General features: G+C 49.5%; 5 protein-coding genes across 5 annotated transcripts; 2 read left to right on the top strand and 3 right to left on the bottom strand.

Annotated features, from left to right (window-relative positions):
* Positions 1-639: 639 nt before the first annotated feature.
* Positions 640-2,954, bottom strand: chsD (chitin synthase D; the record flags this gene model as incomplete). Its single annotated transcript, XM_057227753.1, has 3 exons — positions 640-2,611; positions 2,682-2,848; positions 2,901-2,954. 3 exons carry the CDS (start codon positions 2,952-2,954, stop codon positions 640-642), a joined length of 2,193 nt encoding a protein of 730 aa, XP_057087094.1.
* An 833-nt stretch (positions 2,955-3,787) lies between these two features.
* On the top strand, positions 3,788-5,120 carry N7447_003477 (tRNA maturation protein LHP1; the record flags this gene model as incomplete). Its single annotated transcript, XM_057227752.1, has 3 exons — positions 3,788-4,111; positions 4,169-4,962; positions 5,021-5,120. 3 exons carry the CDS (start codon positions 3,788-3,790, stop codon positions 5,118-5,120), a joined length of 1,218 nt encoding a protein of 405 aa, XP_057087093.1.
* A 329-nt stretch (positions 5,121-5,449) lies between these two features.
* N7447_003476 (Dabb family protein) lies at positions 5,450-5,927 on the bottom strand (the record flags this gene model as incomplete). Its single annotated transcript, XM_057227751.1, has 4 exons — positions 5,450-5,510; positions 5,569-5,704; positions 5,759-5,845; positions 5,909-5,927. 4 exons carry the CDS (start codon positions 5,925-5,927, stop codon positions 5,450-5,452), a joined length of 303 nt encoding a protein of 100 aa, XP_057087092.1.
* Positions 5,928-8,183: 2,256 nt separating this feature from the next.
* On the top strand, positions 8,184-10,981 carry N7447_003475 (Alkaline phosphatase-like alpha/beta/alpha; the record flags this gene model as incomplete). The annotated part of the gene is made up of 3 exons (XM_057227750.1): positions 8,184-8,551; positions 8,604-10,289; positions 10,399-10,981. Coding segments are annotated over 3 exons (2,637 nt in total), but the record flags the coding sequence as incomplete, so codon positions are not given.
* Positions 10,982-12,036: 1,055 nt separating this feature from the next.
* On the bottom strand, positions 12,037-16,752 carry N7447_003474 (uncharacterized protein; the record flags this gene model as incomplete). Its single annotated transcript, XM_057227749.1, has 4 exons — positions 12,037-14,725; positions 14,784-15,606; positions 15,677-16,300; positions 16,383-16,752. The coding sequence occupies 4 exons, from the start codon at positions 16,750-16,752 to the stop codon at positions 12,037-12,039; spliced, it is 4,506 nt and encodes a 1,501-aa protein (XP_057087090.1).
* Between the last annotated feature and the right edge of the window lie 323 nt (positions 16,753-17,075).

The raw sequence follows: 17,075 nt of genomic DNA, 5'->3' as shown, positions 1-17,075 counted from the left end.
AAAAAAAGTGAGAGAAGTCGGAGGGGAGAATTTGCACGCCACTCCACTATTATTGGAGGGGCGATGACCAAGTGTCAAGCGGTCTGGCTGATCTTTAGGCGCCGAACTAAGGAATTTCGAATTTGGGGTATAAATTGATAACGTAAAATGTGTCAATGTGTGCTTTCTATCTTTTCATTTCCTTCTTTCTGACTGGTCTATATAGGTTTTTCTTACCACTTGGACAATGGTACCTCATCGAACCTTCTGGCGGTTGCTGGATTACCCACCTTCACCGCCCGTTTCCTGCCAGCAGAATAAAAATTGATCACCGCTCTATGAGGAATCTATGGTGGATCATTGGCGACATCATATACTTTGGAAGGTATTTTGAATTCAAAATCCTATAGAAGCGAGCATTATCGCCATACTAAAAAAAACATAAGAATAGAATGATCCAAAAAGCTATGCCAAGGTGAGTCGGCCGGACAACAAAAAAAAAAAAAAAAAAAGGAGAAAAAAAGAGAAAAAAAGAGAGAAAAAAAGGAAGACGAAAGGTGACGTCATGCGCATGGTACATATGTTCTTCTTAGACAATAATATCATAAGGTGGGGTCACTGGGTCTTCACGGGGTCTGAAAAGTAGCTCGGCGCCATGACTTACGGCTCTGAGACTGGACCAGAACGACTCTGGTATGATCCTGGCGGGTGGGTGAGCCCCAGGTCACGCTCGGAAATGGGCTGGACGACCCCATTAAAGTGGTTCTCCAAATAGTGGCCATCGAGGCTCACCGAGCCCGATGCCCGACCTTGGCGAGCACAATAAAGTTTCTTTTGGTCTTCACTCATCAGGAGGTTGTCCACGTTTTGTGGAGTGGCGATCGAACTAGAGCCGCAATCCGATGATGCACTGATAGAATCGGTTGAATGAGAAAAGAGAGGAGGTAATCGGTGCTGGGGATTGCCTGGATTTTCCATCGCGTTGACCATTCGTGTGAGTGCGGGCCCACGGCCGGTTGCGTTGACATAAAATTCATCAAGTAGCTGCTTGGCAGTGGCAGGTGCAAATCGACCTTCCATCTTCTCCGATGGGCGGATGGGGACGGACCCCCGACGCACAAGACTGGTGCGGAATGTATTCACGTTCACATTGAACTCATCGCCCTGCTCTCTTGCCCGTTCAACTGCTTCTCCTGGCGTGGTATGGTCATCAGCAGTGGCAGCATCGGCTCGTGGTCCACCCCAGGTTCGCTGACCGGCTGTGAAAATCCCATAGACCATGTAAATCCAGTTGAAGAACGGGTTCACAACGAACATCATCGGGTAAAGCCAGGCTTTATAGCGTCCGAGACGGAGGCCAAAGTATAGCATGAGTAGATAATTCAACCCCAATGCGACCCCCATGAATCCCACGGGAAGATCATCCACCTTCTTTGAGGTTGTAAGCAGTGCGATGATCATGATAAAAAAGAGCAGTGCGGTCGTTCGAATTGTGTTCTGCATGAATCGAACCAGACACAGAAGGGGATAGCGCTTCCAGAGGCGAGCATCAGTAATCATGCAAACTTCGTTGGTGATGAAACCTAAAAACCATCGTCGGCGTTGCTTCAAGAGAGTACTGAAGGTTTGGACGGCTTCAGTCTTGCAGAAGGCGCTCATACATAGCTGTATCTGATACCGCTCCGTGGCGCCAATCATGAACAGGTGAGTGAGCCATCGGTCCTCCCCGAGATGACATTTTCCGTAGTCGAAGAGATCGTCGCATTGCTCAGCCTTGTCCGAAAAGTAATACTTGGCCATCTTGCGAAAAGCCGAGAAGCGTAAAATAGTCAAAGCTCCAGGGAGGCAAGTCACAGCACCACAGCCAGACTCAACGGATCGTTCAAAAAGCTGCCCATGAACGTATTCCATGTCTTGAAGAATGGTTAGCAAGCTATTTTTCTCCGTTGTCGAGGTAATGATGCCCGTCATTGCAAGCATATTGTGCTTGCTACCTGGTTTAAGTTCCATGTCGTACATGAAGTTCTGCAAACAAACTCGGTCAAGAATGCAGTCGGAATCGATGAAAAGAACGAACAGATTATCATGTCTCTTCAGGTACTCAGCATAAACCTTGTCGATAAGCTTGAAAGTATGCTTTTGGCAGTGTCTCTTACCGCCATGTTTGAAGCGAGATACCGTAATCCGTGCACCTTTGTAAATACAGTCAATGCTCTGGGGATAGCTCTCCAGGGAGATCGGAATACCAAGATGGTCGAGGACATGAAGATACGGCTCGTCCACCTTGTCACCATCGTATGAAAGAAACACATGGATGCAATTTGCAGGGTAGTCGCAGTCAACCACGGAGTTGATGGCTTTAATCAAGATGCTTGGTTCCTCCTTGTATACTGGCATCACAACCACAGTCTTCGGGGCCATCCGATCATCGAGCACTCGTTTGATCCTCTTTTTTCTTCCCAGGGAATTGGTGGTGAGTCCGTAAACACAAAATAGCCACGGGCCGATAAGAAGAACAGAAAAGGCCCAAAATGCGAACACTTGAAACCTATGCACCATTTCGTGGGGTAGGTCAGCCGTCAACTGTGGTGGCAACGGCAGTATTACAAGCATAACTGGAAGGAATGCCAGGCTATCATATGGGTTCGTCAGTTAAGTATGAAGCCGCTAATGAATGAGCTCCCGATATCCAAGTAGCTTACCGTATCAATGTGAACAAGAACATCATCACCACGGCGAGGACTCTTATACTCCAATGGTCTGCTTTCATCCACACCTTGATCAGACAGTAGATGAAGGCGCTGAGCCAGAGAACCCATTCGAACAGCGCTGCAAGCATCAACGGGCCAACGATTGAAAGGTAGATTATCTACCGAACGTGGTCAGAATGACATCTCAAGCCCAGAGGGGGGATAGCATACATCTTTGGTCGCCCAAGTCCCTTGAACCGACGCATCCCTTTGTGATAACGCCATTTTTATTTGGCGAACCTGTTTTCTAGCCTATTGAATGTTGAAACTAGCTCTTCAAGTAAAGGTTGAACGGTCCGAAGGTATTGTATCTGGATAATGAAAGGCTTGGTATCACTTTTGGTTAGCATAATTGGGGATCTCAAAGTTGACAGAGGGTCACCTACAACTCAGGGCCCGGTAATATTATGTATCATCATGGGGTGAATGTGGTACCCATATAACAATCGTCTTGGAAAGAATATTTAACTCAAGAACTGTGTGATATTTGGTATGATTGAATTCTCTGTGATAGCACGAGTACGAAAGCTCCCGAGTATATCGAGAAATCACCTGGTCACGGCCTGTGGGAAGGTGCGATTTGCGCCAGGTCCTGAGCTTCACATGACGGAATCTGACGAAAAATATGAGTACTACCGGTTTAGCACCTCCTGCTTGGATCATTCTATATCTCGTTCTATTCATCTATTGTCATTCCGACATCTTTGAATACAATACAATTGACGACAATGTATAGAAAGTCGAATTGCCCAAAATGGAATGGTTCGGCTCCACCCTAGCCAATTGCAGACTAGTGTTTGCCTCAGGCGCCAGTCGAGCTCAAAAAAAAAACCCAGATTCTCCCCGCTGCGAGATATTGTCACAAGCGCAATAATATTCTAAATAGCGCATTGATCAATTTATAAAGGTATTGTCATCATATCTTCTCAGATTATCGATAAATCCCCTCCGATCCCTTGCTCACTTTTTGCTCACTCTGACTCATCTCCGTCGCGTCGAATCTTCCTGCTTATCATTTTTTTCACATCTGAAATAGTCTCCACATACAATTCGCAACTATGGCCGAAGAACAAAAGACCCCCATTGTTAACACCGAGGCTGAGAAGGATGTTCAGAACGTCCTCGCTGAACTGAAGGAGGAAGCCGCCACCGAGCAGCCCGCTCAGGATGCTGATGAGGCCCGCATTGTCGCCGAAGCTGCTAAGCTCGGAGAGAAGTCTGAGAAGGCCGAGGAGAAGACTACAGAGTCCCAGACTGCGAAGCGCGAGACACGCAGCTTCCAGCGCGATGGCCGCGGTGGCCGTGGCCCTCGCCAGAACAACGCCAAGTTCGATCCCTCCACGCAGGAGGTAACCGACGACCCTGTACAGATCCGCAAGCAGGTATGACAATTAGAAACGCTCCCTCTCTCTAGATCTTAACTAACGCGCACATCATAGGTCGAATTCTACTTCTCCGATTCTAACCTCCCCATGGACAAGTTCCTGCTCTCCAAGGTTGGCGGTAGCGCCAACAACGCCGTGCCCCTTGAGCTCCTTCACTCCTTCAAGCGCATGCGCCGCTTCCAACCCTTCAGCGCCATCGTCGAGGCCCTCAAGACCGCCGAGAACGTCGAGCTGACTGATAACGACACCGCCATCAAGCGCAAGGTCCCTCTCCCCGAGTCCGTGAACGAGCACGATTCCAAGGCCATCAAGGTCTTCGAGGATGCCTCTATGGCCCGCTCCATCTACGCCAAGGGCTTCGGCTTCGGTGAAGAGGAGCCCACCACACAGCTCGATATCGAGGCTCTTTTCGCCCCCTACGGTCCCACAAACGCCATCCGCCTGCGCCGCACTCACAACGACAAGACCTTCAAGGGCAGCGTCTTTGTTGAGTTCGAGTCCGAGGAGAAGCAGAAGGCATTCCTCGCTCTGGAGAAGAAGCCCCAGTGGAAGGGAACTGATCTCGAGTTCAAGAGCAAGAAGGAGTACTGTGACGAGAAGGTCGAGGAGATCAAGAATGGCAACGTCTACCCTTCCAGCGCTCGCAACAGCGGCGGCCGTGGTGGCCGTGGTGGACGTGGCGGTCGCGGTGGTCGCGGCGGTCGTGGTCGTGGTGGTGGCCGTGGCCGTGGCGGCCGTGATGGTCGTGACCGCAACGACCGTGACGATGGCCGTGACTGGCGCGAACGCCGCACCGAGGACCAGCAGAATGGTTTCCAGGCTCCCCGTGAGGCCCAGAAGGACTCTCGGTAAGTCAAACTAATTTGATCTTCGTAGTGAGTGTGCAAATGCTGACTTTCATTATAGTGGTGTCCCGGTCGTGCAGAGCACCCAGAAGCGCTCCCGTGAGGATGAGGGCGCCAACGGTGGCGATCACCCTGCCAAGAAGGTGGATGCCAAGGAATAAGGTATCTAATTTTGGCGGATTGAAATGTCTTGTCTTTAATTCTTGTTCTCTGATTCGGTCAATCGGCGGGATTGATTCAAAAAGTATTGCGGATTGGAGATCCAGCCTCTGTTTTCCGATTATTTCATAGAGGGTGAACCTTTTCTCGGCGTTATGTCATTTCGTTACGAGCATCTACGGGTTGGCTAGGTAAGCCTCGGTGGCTACGATTGACCGGGGCCTGGGGTTTGATATGTACAAATGAGCCGTTTGAACGGACTGTTCTCAAAACTCCTTTCATGGTAGTACCTTAGGACTAAACTTGCGTATACTACTTGATATACCAAACGCTAGAACTCTAGATCATAAGCCAAAGTATCATCGCACAGCTCTTCTCGCATTTTATGAACCCTTTGGAGTGTCAGTAAATCAGCCTACAGTCCTCACTAACCCGACGAAGAAAACTTACTCCAAATGAGCAGGGTGTACCGCATAGGTAGCGATATGCTCAGCCGTTTCCAAAACGGCAACTAGTCCCATATCGAAACCCTGGGCACGGGGAATTGAAATCGGCAGCGGAGCACCGCTCTGCAGCGACAGCAGTCCTATTGCGAGATTTCAGAATAATGTCTCAATCCGAACTTCAGAGTCTCACTTACCAGGAATCTTCCCCACCATTCCCTGACATGTTTCCTTCCAGGTGGCGATCTGGGCGGGGGTAACGCCGGGCTTGAGGCGGAAGAGAACTTGAAGGGTTAGTGGTCGAGGTTCTTTTGTGTCCCTTTGGCACTCGGCTACATCGAACTTACCGATGTGATAGACTGGCATTTTGGCTGACTTTTCAAGGATGAGGATAGACGTATGTTCAAGTGTAGTGCTGGTGATCGCGTCGTTATGATCGGCGGGGCTCCGGTGGGTTTATCGGCAGATGTCCGATGGCTTGTACGGACATCTACACGCCCGTCACATGAGTTTCAATGGCAGGGATGATCTCCACTGAGGGACGGCCCTGCTTCCTTGATATGCTTCTGTGCGCTCTTTTCATTGGAGTTTCTTTGTAATTTTGGCCAATGCCACTTTGGATAAACGTTATAACTATCTCCTGCTAGTATGTAAACAACCTCTTCCTATTTTTGTCTCGTAAATCTTGTTACCCTACAATAGGCCCTACATTTCTACTATTTATATGATTCCACCTGCCTAAGTTGAACTTGCCCTACTGATAGTCGGAAAAACGGCGACGTTAGCGTTCTGCTCCCTATTATTTGTCGCTTTCTCTATTGCCCTCTAAGCCGTGCCATGTTTCTATATCTGCATTTATACTTGCTGATGGTTATCACCAAGATTTACATGTATGACCACTATACGGCTTTCAAAACAAAATCACTACACCCGTTCGGGTTAGAAGCCTTGATGTCGAAACCCAATGTTTAACTATACACCCTTTGGATCTTGTATAAACCTATAAATCTGTTCCACCTGTGCTACAGTCTCACGCTTGTGTTTATTGGGTTTCCTCTTATAATGTTCTTTATTTGTATTACAATATCGCCCATAGGCCACGGCTCGCCCGAGTTATAATACTATTTGTTTTACTAGTCCCAACTCTAATAATCTAATGTTTGTTGTTGGGTGCTTAAATTACTAGACACATCCATTTGAACAGATTCACCATCTCTAACTCGCATCTGGCATCTGACATCTGGCATCGTGAGTCTTATCACCAAATGGCTTCGTGCAGCGCCTCTTGTTATTACTGTTATGCGCCACCGATGAAGACCGCTTGCTAACTAAAGGGCCCCGTCCTCCCAGCGTTGAGCGCCCTCGAGGTAACAGCAAAGGATATTCCACCAAACGGGGCAACATAAAAACGGGGCGACTATCAAAGACCGCCGACAACCAAAGAATGGTGCAGGTATTGATGAGCACCACTCACAGCCCAAAGGCGTTTATGATAACCACTACAATGATCATGTCTCTGAACCAGAATGTGTAACTGTATCTGTCCCGGCTGGCCATAGCGTCCACATGGACATCCAAGTGAGACATATCCAGGTAGACTCCTACTTGAGCTAGTGGATGCAGAAAGATATTGAGGATTTTTGGATGCTGGGGAATCGCAAAGAGACTTTTGGTAAATTTTCGATTCTTGGTCTTGATATTGTATGTGACATTTTGGATTTACCCACATGTGGGTATTGCTTCCATTTGAACATACCTCTGCGTAGTTGATGTTCCACTATATAACTAGATATAGACAGTAGTATCAAGATATCTAGCGTACTGCGAGTAGGTGATTGTAACGCTGGTGAAGTCAAAGTTCACCGTCGTGAAGTTTTGAGTTGATGCCACAATATACCTACGTTATGATCTATGAGCACATTGCAAGAGATAGGTTCCAAGTGCCTGTTGCTAAGGCGAGACCTTGAAACAAGAGGTGTATTCTTGATGGCGAATTCTCCCGTATATCTCCATCTAAGATAGTCCATCGGAATCAAATCCTCTATATGAGATGCGAACTAGGGCCGATATCGAATGGCGTAGGTGTGGATCTCAGGAAGGATTCTAACTTGTTCCGAGGTCATCCTTCCGGGGGTACGTGTCGTGTGGCTTTGCCAAGGCGATCTCCACAAACGCCTCATTTTGAACGTGAGTTTCACATTTCCCAGTATATCTGCATGGACATTGTACGGACAATAAAGAGTAGCTCGCAAACATGTACTTCAATTCAGTTTTCATGTTTGTTGACCCCAGAATAATAACTTGCCTCGCGTGCTCACCTACTATGTTTGTCTTGGCGGGGGCGGGAATATCAGATTAGAGATATTCTGCCCTATGAGGATAGACAGACCTGCAGATCTTTTTTATCCAAACATCCATTTGGCCACACAATGCCTTGGCACGTGTGAGAAGTGGAGTTTCGGAGTGTTCCAAGGGTCTTGGCCCCCTGGAGCCTCTCGAGGCTTTATTCTTTTCTCGAAGCTCCTTTTCTGTCACTTCTTTCTTTCTTTCTTAACTTAATAGGGAAATTGTTGTTTAGTCAATTCAGGTACAATATTCTTGCATGATTTAACGAATCCCAGTGTTCTTATATATATCATGAAACCTGCTTGGCAGCTGCAAGGGGGTTTCGGCCAGCGGCTGCGCGGGAAGCTTGAATCTGCAGCCGCTGTCGCCCTCACAATCGCCAGATCCCCCCAGGCCCATCTTGACCGTGGCTGGACAGCCTGTCGCGCATATTTCTTTTCGGTCATCTTCATTTCCATCCTGCTTTCCAAAATCTTCCATATCTACGTCCATCTCAATTCGCTCACGGTTTTCTCCCTTCTCGCATGGGGCCCCACATTCTTTTTCCTCGATATCGTCCTCGTGCTGGGCGCACGTGGCGTGGCCCGATCGTACGAATGGCGAACGTTTCGGGATATAGCAGCTCTGTGCACTGTGTTATCCAGGTAGATCACTCGGCTTCACAGGCAAATAAGTGAATTGCTAATTATCTCCCAGTGCATATACCTCATCGATGATTTCCGCCAACCTATCCTATTATATCCACAAGGGCATGGAGATCCATTGGCGCCTATCGAATGATTTCCACAAGGATAAGCCTTCCGCCGTACTTGTTTTGTCGGCCCTGTTCGTTGCTATCCTTCTCGAGACGTCAATTTTAATCGGTGCATTCTATGCCACGCCCTATCTATCTCGGGCGACGGGAGCTTTCCTGAGGATCTGGGGTGTAGTGCTGTCCGCGACATACCGTTACTTCCGTCCGAATAAGGAAGCTCTGCCACACCCAGATACCTACGAACAAATTGCAATCGATGACTTTGACATCGGTGATGACAACAGCGACTCCGTATCGCTACTGGATGCACCCCAAGACCCGCCTGTGCAGAAGAGTCGGGCGTTGTTGAAGCCCGCTATCGTTGTATCATGCAGCGTAATTCTACTTTGTCTCCGTGTCATTCGTCCCAGCAATGTTGTTTACAGTTTCCTCTCTGGGTCTCTTCCTCTCGCGCCGTTTGGCGGCCTCAAATTTGGGTCTTCTCAGCGAAGTGTCGCATCCTTGCCGGGCGATTTCAGCTGGCTAGAAGGCAAAACTGCCCTAGACTCCTTCCCGACATTTGACTGGTTACATACGGGCGATGCGGCAACTGCCTTCCCGGATTGGTCTCCTTTCCGCATCAATCACTTCAACAATACTGAACCTGAGGACTATTTGTATGAACACTACAACCCGATGAAAGATCCTTTGCACTTTCCCAACCTCCAGAATGACATCCTAGAGTCCATCCGTGATGTGCTCCACAGCGGAGACATGAAGATCAAGCATGTTATGGTCATCAAATTGGAGAGCAATCGGCAGGACGTCTTTCCCTTCCGCTCCGACTCTTACATTATGGAGCACATCAAAAACTCCTATAACGGAAAAATCCCCGACGAGATTATGGGTAAACTCGCCAATCTCACTCCCACTGCCGAAAGGTTCACCGGATTTGAGACTGGGTTCAACAAGAACGAGGACCGTCCAACCCCTTATGGTAGCCTCAGCGCCAAAAATGCTTACACGTCCGGTACATACACCATGAAGAGTCTTACAGGCACTATGTGCGGTGTGAGCCCCATTGCTATTCAAGGCAACCTTGAGTATCTGCACGATATTTACCAGCCTTGCCTGCCGCACATATTCAACGCATTGAACTCACAATCAAACATTACCAATGAGACTGAGGACTGGACCTCTTGGCCATGGCATTCTATGTGGATGCAGTCCCACTATGGCACCTGGGACCACCAGGATGGGCTTACTCCTGCCATGGGATTCAGAGATATCACAACAAAAGAATCAATCAATGAAAACGGTGCTAAATACATACCAGAGGAGCCAGAGGAAGAACAGAAATATGGTCATCCAGATCACACACTGAAGAACTATATGCGGGATGCATTTGCCGAGGCTAAGGAGAACAACACTCGCCTCTTTATCGCCCATCTAACTCACAATACCCATACTCCTTGGTTTAAACCCGGTGATTATGAGGAGTACTTCGGGAATGGCCATGGTTGGAACAACATGCTGAACCGGTACCTAAATACCCTCAAGTATCAGGATGATTGGCTGGCCACCATCCTTGAGATTCTCGAAGAGGCTGGAGTCATTGACGAGACCCTGCTTGTCATGGCAGGCGACCAGTAAGTTCTATCACTCTATATCCTATCAATTCTTCCCTAGATATTTTCCTTGCGTTCTCCCAGAGCACGAGAAGGCAGGACGGAAGGACAGTCACTAACTCGATTGCAGCGGTCTATCTCTTCCAAATGATGGTGGTGTAACGGCCAACCATGACCCCCACGTCGGGAGTTTCCATGTCCCCCTGCTCGTCGCCCATCCCAAACTACCCGCAGTAGAAATCAGCAGCGCCGTCATATCGACTCAAATCCTCCCCAGTATCCTCGATATTCTGATCGAAACCTCCTCTATCAACGAGCAGTCAGCACATATATTGAAGGACCTGCTCCCCTTATACGAGGGCCAGTCGCTACTACGCCCACTTATCCCCGAGCAAGATAAGAAGCAAGAATGGCATTTCTCCACAATGAACCCTGGAGGAACGTGGATTTCCATGCGAGCGGCCACAAAACCGTACCGTCTCGTCGTGCCGCTTATCCCAGATGCCCCGTGGCGATTCACCGATGTCGTCGCCGACCCACTCGAGTTCCATCCCGAGGAAGACATGAATATCGTGTCTTTGTATGATGCTGTGCAGACACGTTACGGGCCAGACGCCGCGATGTGGGTTAGCGAGGCCGCCCATATCTCCCAGTGGTGGATTGCGGAGAACCACCGACGCTGGAAGTTTAGTCCCGACGACCCGACGAGCTGAAGTCCCCTAGGGCGAAGTCATATATTCAGCCAGAAGCAGAAACCTGGTGCTAGATTCTGGTGAGGTACCCGCCAAACGAGTAACACCTACCCAGCAGGACAACTTCCGGAAACTGCACCACCCACCACCTGCACATGTACATAATACGGTGTCTTCTGCATCCGGCACTATGTGTTCAATATTGCACATAGGGGCGTTTTCGAGTTGTCGATTTCTCGAGGAATGGACCCATTGAGCAGACCGTCTAGCCGATACCACCGCAACGATCGGAAGACCTTTTGCATTTCTTCACCTACAATTTTACGATGCCTTATTCGATTTACTAAAACCATTGTTCATCTGTTAGACGCGATTTTGAGTATCGCAGTGCATAGCGACCACGCGGGGGTTTGATCCTTTTGGCTCTGGGGATCCATCGCTTGTATATATCCCTTTCGATGTAATTTCTAGCATTTTGGAATAATACATACTACAATTCTTCTATCATTCTTCTAATGTGATGTTTTTATCTATTAACTTGAAGTCGGTCAATTATTAGGCGCGAACTATAGAACACTCTGGTGCCCATACCTCGCATTCCAATGGGTATATATGGTGAGATCGTTCGCATATCGTTCAGTAGTCTTGCAATCCGGTATTTATTGGCTAGAGACAACCTGCCCTGTAAAGAACAGATTCCATAGCATCAGAATGCGCACTCAAGATTCTGAGCTTATGATTTTACGGAATCCATCACACGGGGTGTGGTCGTGTGTTTATCGTTCGTAGTTCGCATGAAAATTGAAAGCAATGTTACAAATCTCGTATGGGACCTAGCTAATGGAAGCTCCAATATGGGGAATAAGATGCCAGCAAACCGATGCTATTTGGAAATGGCTTTGACCCAAGGGATCGTTCCTCCATAGGACACATATCTCGGTAGTGGCATAGTCTCTCTCTGGTTCCACATTAGTGTCTACATACGGAAGAATATTGCCTCCTCATTAACCACCAGACAGGTTTGTGGATTCATTTGGTGATTCTAGGTAGAGGCGGTTCTATTGTGATAGCACACGTCACTCGTCAAGCGAGATTTGGGAATATGACCTGTTCACCATTGCCACTTCCGGCGCAGTGCTTTCTGTAGTCCCACCTCGATGTGAGACAACACCCTGTGCCCTCTTTCCCCGATCCCAGCCTGGATTTGAATTTGACAAACCCATGGCAGATGCGAAGGGCGAGGCCCAAGAAGACATCTGAGGAGGGAGATCGGAACCTGTGGACCTCGTGCGCCTTTCGTGCGCCGCCTCGATCAAGTCCACTATATCATCCCAACCGCACTCCTCAGCCAACTCCAACGGAGTGTACCCATATTCCCCACTCGCATCAGGATCCAGGCCGGCATCATTCAGTAATAACTCAACCACCTCTCGTCGTCCTGCCTCAACGGCGATGAGGAGTGGAGTGCGTCCCTCTTGGTCTACTCCTCCTGGGGAAGCACCCGCGGTGAGGAGGGCTTCTGCAACTTGCACATGGCCATTTTCCACGGAACGCATGAGCGGCGTCATCCCATCCTTGTCCTCAGCGTTCGCGTCAGCACCTTCCTCTAGAAGTATCTCTACGGCTGTCAGCCCCCCGCTTTCTGCGGCACGGGAAAGAGGGGTTTGGCCATTACTATCCCTACACTCAAGGTCAACCTTCCTTGTTGCGAGGAGTTGGTTCACAATAGTCGGGTAACCACCCCAGGCAGCCCATAATAACGGCGTGCGTCCTTCGTCATCCGGTGCATTGACGTCCACCGTGTGCACGGTAAGCAGACTTTCAACCGTGGTGGTATGGCCACGTCCAGACGCCCATGAAAGAGAGGTTCGGCCAGTTTCATTTCTATGGTTGCAATCCGCCCTTCCATCGAGAAGGAGTAATTCGATGACGTACGCATGCCCTTCTCGCGCAGCAAGAGATAAAGGAGTTTCCCCCTTGGCATTGGTGGAGTTCGGGTCGACCCCTGGGGTGGCAAGTAGGAGCTTGACCACGAAGTCGCGTCCGTATTGAGCTGCTACTGCGAGTGGTGTGTTGCCGCTGCCTTGCTCACGTAGGTCTGGGTCAACTATGGAAGTCTGAAGTAGTCGTTCTACTACCTCTGCACCGCCGTTTTGTGTAGCAAGAGACAAGGGTGTTTGACCGGAAGAGTTCATGGAGTTAGCATCAACTCGGGGAACTTCCAATAGGAGTTCGACCACGGATGTGCGTATCCAGAATGCGGCGAGCGAGAGAGGGGTCTGTCCCTTCCTATCCTTGTGGTCAGGATTCACGCGACTATCAGCGAGAAGAAGGCGCACGGCATTTTCATGCCCTTCCCAGGCAGCGACTGATAATGGGGTCTGACCCCGGATGTTTTCGGCGTTCGGATTGACTTTTTGATGACCGAGAAAGAGAGACACCACCTCCTCGTGGCCATATTGTGCGGCAGAGAACAATGGCGTGCGCCCATCTTCATCCCGATGATCAGCATCAGTGCCATATTGCAGGAGGAGTTTCACCACGGCGGCATAACCATTCGATGCTGCGCGAGAGAGCGCTCTATTTCCAGTACGAGGAACCAAGGGAGCACTGTGGGTTAGCAACAGCTCCACGGACCCAGCATGTCCCTGCCCTGCTGCCGATACGAGTGGAGTTTCCCCGTGGCCATTCTCGAAATCAATATCAACTTGGTGAAGTAGAAATGCCTTGATTACCGCTCTATCCCCGTTATGCGCAGCTGCGCATAGTGGTGTTTGTTTTTCATGATCCATGTGGTTGAACTCTACTCCACGGCCCATGAGCAAGTCCACAATCTCCCCGTGTCCATTATATGCAGCCAGAAACAAGGGAGTTTGGCCCTCGTCATCCTGCCGGTCTGCATCAACCAGGTTATTCTCAAGCAATGCCACCACGACAGCAGCATGTCCACGCGCAGAGGCCCAATGCAGAGGCGTTCGACCAGAACTATCCTTCACGTCCGGTTGGAACTTGCGAAGCAAAAGCCTCGCCGTCTTCTCAAGTCCAAAGTAGGCCGCAACATGAAGTCCAGTCATTCCGTGCGGACTGCGCTCACTACGTACTTGACTCCGTTCAGCAAACATGGCCTGAGCCGCGCTAGATACGCACTTCTCATGCTCCAGAAGTTTCAGGACCAAGGACGTCTCCTCAAATAATGCATCCCGTACGTGGTAGCCCCAATTTCGCGACGCGTAATCATACAATGCATATTGGTCCAGGCGGGCCTTGAACTCGGTGCCTGTCGCGCAGGCTCCACTATCAAAGGAAGTGAATGTCAAATACCTAAGAGTAGTTTCCGCAATCCTTTCGTGTGCATCATGGAACCATTCCTGCCATGTCCGTTCGAAATATTGCTGCGTTGTGTAGTGAACCAAGCGGATTGTCCCCCGTTCCCCGTCCACAATGACCAATCCTTTGCATACACTGACAAGCAGCCCGATGTCCGGGATGCTCAATATATCAAACTCTGTGTGTTTTTCTTTCACTGCTAGTGCATGCTGGAGCTCAGTTGCGAGGAGTAGTCGCCGACTACAGCAAATCCAAGACAGGACTTTTAAAGCGAGTTCGCGCAAGCCTTGCCGTTGGCCGTAGATGTTGTTCATGGCTTCCAGGTACGATTTATCGTATCCGTCAAAGCCTCTGGGTAAGGTCTTGAGCGTGTCCTTTATGTCCCTTATGGATATTTTATCCATCAATGAGATCAAGTGGAGCTTCGCTAGGAGAAACCTATTTACTCTCGTTAGCCTTCCAGATATCATGAGAGGGCTATTTATGGCCCACCTACATTCCGTCAATTGCCTCAATGATTCCTGTTTTGATTTCATCCTCCAGCCCGGGGGTCTCGGACACAAAGGCGGGTAATTCCCCAATGTGCGAGCCTAAGTACTGCACAACATCCCCTTCTGCCGCCCTGATATCGATCAGTATACTATCCTTGAACTCGCCTGCAATCTCCGGGACGAAACGAGAGGTTGCAAATATGTTAATTCCAGTTCTTCCTTGAAAAGCAAAGAGTTCTCTAACCAGCTGCTTCGGGGGACTTTCAGAGGTGAGCAACTCGTCGAGAGCGTCAAACACGATGAAGGTCCTTTCAAAACGAGCGACTGTATCTTGAAGGACTTCCACTATTTCACGAAAGCTCGGCCGGCTGCCAGTTCGTTGGTGGCGATCATACATACTCTTCACCATCTCGGGCGTGTATGATAGCTGTCGGACAAGCTGCCTCAGTAGGCTCAGAAAGATAGAGTTGTGGGTTTGCTCGGCTTCATTCTGAACGCTACAGTATATGCATGCAATCCCTACCGCAGGATTTACCTCAAACCGTGATCGAAGACCGTCCACTACCACTGCGGTCATAACCGTCTTTCCAGCACCGGGCATGCCTCTGCAGTAGATGGTTTTGTTGCGTTCAGCCACCCATGTTTCGAAGCCAAGGGTCTCCAGGAGCCATGTTCCAGTTCCCTCTTGGCGTTGACGTAGGATATCGGTTTGTTCAGAGCCGTAGTCCTTTGGGGATAGCCATACAAGCAGCTCGTGTTCCTGGGTGGTACTTATTGATGAGTTGATTATGGATACACCCGTTTGGATATTCGATAACACATCCATTACTATCACCATAGTCAGTCGACGCCTTGTTCATTACCTATACTAAACTAGGGAGACTATAAAGCAGCTAACCTTCTTTCATTTCCACAACCTTCGCCGCATGAATCTCCTGCGGAAGAATCACACGAAGCAGATCTTTGGCATATGCAGCAGCCGTCACCGCCGCATAGGGCTGCCAGATATCGTTTTTGTGCGTGTCCGAGTAGTCACTGATTCCCCGGATCACCAAGCACGGGAAATTGTCCATTAGCCCTGCAGCCTCCATCTCAAAACATGCCACATTCCAGGCCTTACGCAGTTCATCCCGATACCGAGGATCCTTTATGACTGCGTTCCCCGACGCAATCAATCCATAGTGCACCACGGGCGCATCGGATTTCCTGGGTGCGCGGGTCTCCGTCGAATTGGTGTCGCAGCGTGTACAGTCTTCTTCTCCGTCCTCGTGGTCATAATCCACTCGATATAGACGGTCATTATCCCTGCCCGGGTGTTGATAGGCTTCGAAGATTTCCGATGTCTCCGACAGCTGGCCGATACGGGCGATGTAGCGATTCATCTCTCCCCTGCCGAATGGATGATCTGACCGTAAGAGTTTCATTGCAGTTAACAGAAACATCGGCGGTTTGTTCAGATGGGACCTCTTGTGAAGCTTCCCATCCGCTTTCCGCTGCCCTAAATCATAGTGTACCACTCCGCCTAATAGGGTCAGCCACCTATTATTTTATTTGTCTCAGAACCATTCCCGTGGGAAAAAAAGAAAACACAAATACCAGCTCACCTTCATCACCCTTCGGCTCGCTAACAACCACATCCCCCAATCGCATATCCTCACCAGGCCTTCCAAACCGCGCCGGATTCGGCGCCGCACCCCCAATCCCCACCATCAACCCGAACCGCAGATTCCGAAATGTGCGTATCATATTCGTAGCTGTTTGTGCCGCTGCGCCGACCCCGTATACCGCTGGGAATGCAATGATCACGTTATGTCCCCCCATTTTTCCAAGGAGGTAGGCGTTATCATCCTTCTCGGCGGCAGGGAGCCTCTCGTGTTCCTCATCCAGCAACGCTCGGGAAGCGTTCAGCTCGCATTCTAGGACGCATACCCATCCGACGGTATAGTCATCGTGGGTGAGTTTTATTTGGCCCATGGGGACTAAAGGGTCCTCAGTGAGAACAGGGAGCTCTGTTTTATCTGGGAGTTCACCTGCGGGGAATTAGTGGAGGGGTCAAGGTGTTGGCTAAGAAGGAAGCGTCAGCCTCCATTTTGGGAGTAGTCTAGTGGCTAGGTCAGAGGGCCAAGAGACAGTTAAGAAATTTATTAGGTGGATTCGAGTAAGAGTTTTCCTCATTCGAATCCGAAAAGAATCTTGGAGGATCTATTCGAATTCAAAAACATTGTGCGGTGTAGTCGTTCGTATTCGAAATGCGGATATTCGACAGGTCATACGAGCCCTTGAATTCGCCGAAATGC

The sequence above is a fragment of the Penicillium robsamsonii genome, assembly GCF_028829455.1.
Source record: "Penicillium robsamsonii strain IBT 29466 chromosome Unknown utg000002l_segment0_segment0, whole genome shotgun sequence".
Taxonomy (NCBI): Eukaryota; Fungi; Ascomycota; class Eurotiomycetes; order Eurotiales; family Aspergillaceae; genus Penicillium; species Penicillium robsamsonii.
Note: the sequence above shows the minus strand (reverse complement) of the source record. Positions and strands in the feature narration are given on the sequence as shown.